This window comes from Nannospalax galili, unplaced genomic scaffold (assembly GCF_000622305.1).
Source record: "Nannospalax galili isolate Female #2095 unplaced genomic scaffold, S.galili_v1.0 scaffold386, whole genome shotgun sequence".
Taxonomy (NCBI): Eukaryota; Metazoa; Chordata; class Mammalia; order Rodentia; family Spalacidae; genus Nannospalax; species Nannospalax galili.
In genome coordinates this window covers 3,399,327-3,406,830 of record NW_008356676.1, presented here as the reverse complement: position 1 = coordinate 3,406,830, position 7,504 = coordinate 3,399,327, and the positions used below count along the sequence as shown (strand labels likewise).

Here is a 7,504-nt window from a genome sequence, read left to right as displayed (position 1 = left end):
GCTCGCCGCGGTCCCCCAGGAGCCATGCGCCCCGGTTCCCGGCTCCCAACTCCCCGGCGCCACCGCTGTCCTTGCTGCTTCCGATCGGACAAGGCTCAGGCAGTGGATAATAGGCTTTGAGCCTACTGTTAACCCTACACTGTTCCTGCCGCCGCAGCTTGGCCTCTTGCTTCCCCACTCTTTCCTTTTGCGCCTGCCAAGCTCTCCATCTCAGCCTTTAGAAAGAGAAGGGTCACGGATGCGCGCAGGGTGGGGGAGAGACTTAAGCAGCACCCAGTTTAGCTTCAGGTTGGAACTCAACTCCCAGCCACTCGCGGGGTTCTGAGTGTCTCATCTCAGAATGTGGGCTGATCTCCACTGCCTGCTCCAGGCCCAGGCCTCTGACTTCTCCACTCGGTAACAACTGCGTCTGAGATGCCTGGGTCCCTAGAGCTGGGAAAGACCAGGGGCCGCTGTCTGAATCTGATCCAGTCCCTCCCTGGAGGCGTCTGATGAAAGAGGCAATGAATATGGAAGCACCAAAGGTCAAGCACAGGCCCCAGGACCAGATCAGGATGGATGTTCAGCGATTATGCTAGATATATTCCCACCCAAGGATTGTGCCTTGGACAAGATCAGGGCGAGAGCCCTGAACCAAAATGGCACCTGGTTGAAGAGAAAGCTATAAACCCTCTTGCAAGGGATGCTGCCCTTCTCACAGCCCTGTGAGCCAGCACTGCCTTTAGGTTCCAGGACTGGAAGGATGCCCCAAACAACCCTCATTTCCTGTGCCAGCTCCATAAAGGCTTCCGTTAACTGATGGCTAAGGCTGCATTTCCTGCTCTCATACAATTCCAAACACAACCCCTGTCTGTCTGCTGTCTCCACCCCACTGTCCACCCAGCTCCCAGGTAGTCTCCCTACTCTGAGAACTCCTGCTCCTCTTCTGAAAAGACTCCAAAACCTATTCACTAGAATTAGAAGGGAAGGAAAACACGGAGAGTACCCCGACAGAGGAACCAGAGTCAGAATTCAGAAAAAAAAAAAAAAAAACATTGATTTAATGCCATCTGTTTATCAAACTCTCAGCCTCCTTTATTTCTTCAAGTGCATGACTTTTATTTGTAACTCTTCCTCCTTCCTGAGTTATTTACACTGCCTGCTCAATAGAGCCCTTCAGTAAGAATCAATAAGAATCAGTCTTGCTCCAGGTTGGCACATCTCTGTCTCTCATCTACAGGACTGGGGCTACCTGTGAGGCCTTTGGAGGCCTGGCCAGTACGAGGACCCACCCAGCTAGGAGTTGGCAGTGCAGAAGTTCCACAGTCTCGTAGGCAGATGGTTAAGTTACCCCAGGTTCATGCCAGGTTTCAACGTCAAGCTGTGATTTTGTTCTTCAGGAACAGGACGAGTGTTGCTTCCCAGAGTGGCCCTATTAGAACAGAAAGAAAATCCTCTAAATAGGCGGAACAAGATGTCAGGAGAAAAAGTTCCCTAAATGCACTTTAATACAACCCGGTATTGTGTGGAATTCAGCGCCCATCACCGCCCATCGCCGTTTAGCCTGAGAGTTACCGCAGTGATCAGGGATGAATAGAGGGTCATAATGGATACATGTGGCGTTTGCTCATTATATTCAAGTTAGCCCAACGCCGCTGTGGAAACTGTTCAACTTTCTCTCCCCTTAGCTTGTCACAGTGAAATAATACAGACATTGGGGCCTCCAGTGGGATCGCCTGCCTGGTCATTCCATTTCCACTACTAACGAGGGCTTCATAAGCCTTTGATACAGTCTGATCTTTGAAACCTTTCCAAATCTCCTCAAGCTTATGCTAAATCCTATTTGGAACTTTTTTTTTTCCTTGCCTGCTAGCACCCAGGGCTTAAGAAAGCCATTTGAACAGTGACATGCATACTAACGGATTGTAGGGCTCTTTTCTGAAAGGGAAGTGGCAGCTCTGATCATCGGAGCTCAGAGGAGCAAAACACAATTTGTATACAAATTTGAATAAAATCAATTTTGCTTTATCCTTCAGGCTTCCTCATCGACAGACTATTCCTGGTGCCATGGAAAGCTGGGAGAGAAAGCGAACAGAGCTTCACTCTGCAAAGCAAGTTGGGAAGCTTTCAAGATGCAAAATAAAGGGGAGGTGGGGGTGAGACGAAGAGAAGCCCCAGCTTGTTGGTGCGTAGTACCAGCTGTGGCGGGCAGAGGAGTAAGGGGTGCGAGGCGCACAATTAACAAAACCATCCGCGGCTTTTACTCCCAGAGCCCGGTGCCCACTCGTCTCCAAGCAAGGTGCTAACAGAAAAATGGGAGCAGGAGTTTTTAAAACAAAGGAAAGATTCCCTCATTTTCCTTTCTTGTTTTCTCCTCTCAGCCTTTCCACATTAAAGGGATTGTCAGCGGTTGGCTGAGGAGCGGCGCTAGGGCTGGGTGGCCATTGGCTGCCCGGAGCCGGTGATTTGCATATCGGCCGCTATAAAGGCGGAGGCGGCGCGCAGAGGAGCAGCTCCAGCCGAGAGAAAGGAGGCGGAGGCGCGGAGTGAGGGCGGGTCCGCGCGTCCTCGGAGCCCGCGGGAGCCGGAGCCGCTGCTCCTAGACTTCTCCCGCGCAGGGCTTTCAAAGAACGAGCTCCTGGGAGCCTGAGACACTCTCCAACCTGCAAACGCGAGAAGACTCTCTTGCCTAGCCTTTAGGAACAGCCTTGGGGCTGGCGGCATGAGTCCGATGAAGCGCTGGGGCAGCCCTCGCCTTTTCCCCTTGCAGCTCTTTAGCCTCTGCTGGGTGCTCTCAGTAGCCCAGAGCAAGACAGTCCGATATAGCACCTTCGAAGAGGATGCCCCTGGCACAGTCATCGGTACCCTCGCAGAGGACCTGCACATGAAAGTGTCCGGAGACACAAGCTTTCGCCTAATGAAGCAATTCAACAGCTCTCTGCTCCGGGTGCGTGAGGGCGACGGGCAGCTGACCGTCGGGGAAGCGGGCCTGGACCGTGAGCGTCTGTGCGGCCAGGCCCCGCAGTGCGTGCTGGCCTTTGATGTGGTCAGCTTCTCGCAGGAGCAGTTCCGACTGGTGCACGTGGAGGTGGAGGTGAGGGATGTAAACGACCACGCGCCCCGATTTCCCCGGGCCCAGATCCCGGTGGAGGTCTCAGAGAACGCTCCTGTAGGTACCCGCATCCCCCTGGAGGTCCCGGTGGATGAGGACGTGGGTGCTAACGGGCTGCAAAGCGTGCGCCTGACTGAGCCTCACAGTCCGTTCCGCGTGGAGCTGCAGACGCGCGCGGACGGCGCCCAATGTGCCGACCTGGTGCTGCTACAGGAGCTGGACCGTGAGAGCCAGGCCGCCTACAGCCTAGAGCTCGTGGCCCAGGACGGCGGTCGTCCGCCGCGTTCTGCCACGGCAGCCCTCAGCGTGCGAGTGCTGGATGCCAATGACCACAGCCCGGCCTTCCCGCAGGGTGCCGTGGCTGAAGTGGAATTGGCCGAGGACGCACCGGTGGGATCGCTGCTGCTGGACCTGGACGCTACCGACCCAGACGAGGGTCCCAACGGCGAGGTGGTGTTCACCTTCGGCGCCCGCACCCCGCCAGAAGCCCGCCACCTCTTTCGACTCGACCCCCGCTCTGGCCGCCTCACCTTGGCTGGCCCAGTGGACTACGAGCACCAGGACACCTACGAGCTGGACGTGCGGGCTCAAGATCGCGGCCCGGGGCCCCGGACTGCCACCTGCAAGGTCATCGTGCGCATCCGAGACGTCAACGACAACGCTCCAGATATTTCTATCACCCCCCTGGCCGCCCCTGGGGCTCCAGGCGCCTCGCCCTTCGCCGCTGCAGCCGCGGCCGCTGCACTCGGAGGAGCGGACGCGACCTCCTCGTCGGCGGGGTCGGGGATGCAGGAAGCGGGTGCCACCTCCCTGGTGCCGGAGGGGGCTGCGCGCGAGAGTCTGGTGGCGCTGGTCAGCACCTCGGACAGGGACTCGGGAGCCAATGGGCAGGTGCGCTGCGCCCTCTATGGGCACGAGCACTTCCGGCTACAGCCGGCCTACGCGGGCAGCTATCTGGTAGTGACCGCGGCGTCTCTAGACCGGGAGCGCATCGCCGAGTACAACCTGACACTGGTGGCCGAGGACCGTGGCGCGCCCCCGCTGCGCACCGTGCGGCCCTACACTGTGCGCGTGGGCGACGAAAACGACAACGCGCCGCTCTTCACCAAGCCAGTCTATGAAGTGTCGGTACGTGAAAACAACCCGCCAGGCGCCTACCTGGCCACAGTGGCCGCCCGCGACCCAGACCTGGGCCGCAATGGCCAGGTCACCTACCGGTTGGTCGAGGCCGAAGTGGGCCGCTCGGGAGAAGCGGTGTCCACCTACGTCTCAGTAGACCCGGCTACCGGGGCCATCTACGCGCTGCGTAGCTTTGACTATGAGACGCTGCGCCAACTCGACGTGCGCATCCAGGCCAGCGACGGCGGCTCCCCGCAGCTTTCTAGCAGCGCTCTGGTGCAAGTGCGAGTGCTGGACCAGAATGATCATGCGCCGGTCCTGGTGCACCCGGCACCAGCCAATGGCTCTCTCGAAGTAGCCGTCCCTGGACGCACCGCAAAGGACACTGCTGTGGCGCGCATACAGGCCCGGGATGTGGATGAAGGCGCCAACGGGGAGCTGGCCTTTGATCTGCTGCAGCAGGAGCCAGGCGAAGCTTTCTCCGTCGGCCGCCGCACTGGAGAGATCGTGCTCACAGGAGACCTCTCACAGGAGCCTCCTGGCAGTGTGTTCAAGGCTCTGCTGGTCATATCCGACGGCGGCCGTCCACCTCTCACCACCACCGCCACTGTGAGCTTCGTGGTAACATCAGGCGGCGGGTCAGCTGCACCTGCCAGCGCCGGGAGCCCGGAGCACTCCCGCCCGCCGGGCTCTCGCCTAGCGGCGTCGGGGCCGTCGCTGCAATGGGACACGCCGCTGATCGTCATCATCGTGTTGGCCGGGAGCTGCACGCTGCTGCTGGCCGCCATCATCGCCATCGCCACCACCTGCAACCGCCGCAAGAAGGAGGTGCGCAAAGGGGGGGCCCTCCGGGAAGAGCGGCCCGGGGCGGCGGGCGGCGGAGCCTCGGCCCCCGGCTCCCCCGAGGAGGCCGCCCGGGGAGCTGGGCCCAGGCCCAACATGTTCGACGTGCTCACCTTCCCTGGCAGCGGCAAAGCGCCCTTTGGCAGCCCCGCGGCCGACGCGCCCCCGCCCGCGGTCGCCGCGGCCGAAGTGCCGGGCTCGGAGGGCGGCAGCGCCACTGGGGAAAGCGCCTGTCACTTGGAGGGGCAGCAGCGGCTCCGAGGCGCGCACGCCGAGGTGAGGCCTTCCTTCGGCTGGGCGCCCCCCTCCGTGCTCTGCGGACAGGCTGGGAGAAGGGAGACCGGAGGGGTAGGGGTGGGCTCTCGCAGGGAGATGCTTAACCTGTAGCACATGCTTTTTTGTGCCCTGTCCAACCCTCACACCTTCTTCCCCCCATTCCCTGCTACAGCCCTACGGTGCCTCTCCAGGCTTTGGAAAGGAGCCCGCGCCCCCTGTGGCGGTCTGGAAGGGACACTCTTTCAACACCATCTCTGGCCGAGAAGCTGAGAAGTTCAGCGGCAAAGACAGTGGCAAAGGAGACAGTGATTTCAACGACAGTGATTCTGACATCAGCGGGGATGCCCTGAAAAAGGATCTCATCAACCACATGCAGAGCGGTGAGCACCCTGTGATTTTGCCCAATCCAGCAGCCCTCCTACCCACCCAACTGCCAGCCCTGCTCCTTCATCCCACTCACTCCCCAAGTCGGGCCTGCTCCTTTCCATTAGGCATGATGCTGTCATGGAAGGAGGCAATTCAGCTCATTCTTGGTTGGTTGGTTGGTTGGTTGGTTGGTTGGTTGGTTGGTTGGTTGGTTTTCTTCCAGCAAAAGAACTAAACTTTGCATTATAGAAAGATATCTTTATGGAAAGCAATGTACCTTTCAGTTCTTGAGTTACCATTTATCTTTAACATACCTTCCCTTCCAGCTACCCTGGCCATGTCTGACATTCCGTAGATGGAGGCCTAGGTGTATATAATCTCAAGATTCTATTTCTCTTTTATGCTAGGACTGTGGGCCTGCACTGCTGAGTGTAAGATCCTGGGCCATTCTGACCGCTGCTGGAGCCCGTCCTGTGGGGGTCCCAATGCACACCCCTCTCCTCACCCACCAGCCCAGATGTCAACCTTCTGTAAGAGCACATCCCTGCCTCGGGATCCACTACGCAGGGACAATTACTACCAGGCCCAGCTACCAAAAACAGTGGGGCTGCAGAGCGTCTATGAGAAAGTGCTGCATAGAGACTATGACAGGACGGTCACTTTGCTCTCCCCTCCTCGTCCAGGGAGGCTCCCAGACCTGCAGGAGATTGGAGTACCACTCTACCAGTCCCCCCCTGGTGGCAGATATGTGTCCCCAAAGAAGGGAGCCAATGAAAATGTGTAATCCTGTGCTGCATGTCTTCACACACATATACAGGTCACTCTGAGAAGTCTCTAAGTTATTGACCAGTTTCAGTGTTGTATATATAAATATGCAAGATGTGCCTTAAAATGAAGTTGTTGGAAGCTATTTCCAATCACATTGGTACTGTTTGGTATTTGCAAACAAAAATGTAGTAAATGTAATTTTTATGAAATGTGTGCAGTATTTAATTTTTCTTATGCTATTGACTTTAATTTCACTTGTGGCTTGCCATTTTCTTAGTGTTTTTAACCTGTACATTGTGTAATGTAATGTTTGTATATACTGAAATTTTGTTATATTTTTATATAATAAAAGATAAGTGGACGTTATTGCCAAAGGAATTGTCTGTAAGACAAAAAACAAAACATGTTGGAATTACTAATGGGATTTTATCTTTCACCAGAAACAACGTAGTATTTGAGAAGTTTTGCCTTGCCAAGTAGAACTTGTATATCTTGAGTCTGTGGTAGATTCCAAGTTAATGTTATTTAATTACATTTGGTTTTCTGTAAGCCTTGTCACTTATAAGCACAGTAATAAAGGATTTGTCATGTGTTTGAAGAATCTGCTAATTGCTTTTCATGAAGTTGCCTAAAGTCAGACATTCACAAATAATTTCAGTTCCAGAATTAAATCTTCTTTCAAAAGCTAATTATTTGGGCATTATTAATGCTCCTGGCAATGCTAAGCCTGTAGGATTTTGAGTATTGCAAAATCTTGCACAATTAAAAATATTTGTTGACTTTGTAAAAATATGTACAATTCATCTGCTGCTCTACAAAATTCCTGGCCTCGTTTATTCCTTCAACAAATATCTATTCTGCATCTATGAAAAAAAAAAAAAAACTAGAGGATAGCTAAATTTGAGTTGTTCATCCATTAATTAGGCAAGCATTTGCAGAGATTTTACCAGAGACCAGTAACTCCTTTATGAGCTGGGGTTTGAGGTGAAGACTATTCAAAACTGCTTATTAAAATGGCAGACTCAAAAGACACACAATGGG

At 55.0% G+C, this 7,504-nt stretch overlaps 1 protein-coding gene across 2 annotated transcripts; it reads left to right on the top strand.

The window, feature by feature from the left end:
- The first annotated feature begins 2,490 nt into the window (after positions 1-2,490).
- On the top strand, positions 2,491-7,067 carry Pcdh8 (protocadherin 8). Of its 2 annotated transcripts, none has more exons than XM_008854703.2 (3): positions 2,491-5,038; positions 5,502-5,709; positions 6,103-7,067. In XM_008854703.2, exons 1-3 carry the CDS (start codon positions 2,702-2,704, stop codon positions 6,477-6,479), a joined length of 2,922 nt encoding a protein of 973 aa, XP_008852925.1. In that variant the 5' UTR covers positions 2,491-2,701; the 3' UTR covers positions 6,480-7,067. The 2 variants fall into 2 exon arrangements, with proteins under 2 accessions (XP_008852925.1, XP_008852924.1); XM_008854702.1 differs by having other exon boundaries at positions 2,491-5,329; positions 6,103-7,064.
- The last annotated feature ends 437 nt before the right edge of the window (positions 7,068-7,504 follow it).

Bases quoted from the DNA above. Each gene is read 5' to 3' on its own strand.
- Pcdh8 (XM_008854702.1), top strand. From the start codon at position 2,702: ATGAGTCCGATGAAGCGCTGGGGCAGCCCTCGCCTTTTCCCCTTGCAG. The intron at 5,330-5,501 runs GTGAGGCCTTCC...TCCCTGCTACAG, and splicing joins TCCGAGGCGCGCACGCCGAG to CCCTACGGTGCCTCTCCAGG. The intron at 5,710-6,102 runs GTGAGCACCCTG...CTTTTATGCTAG, and splicing joins CATCAACCACATGCAGAGCG to GACTGTGGGCCTGCACTGCT.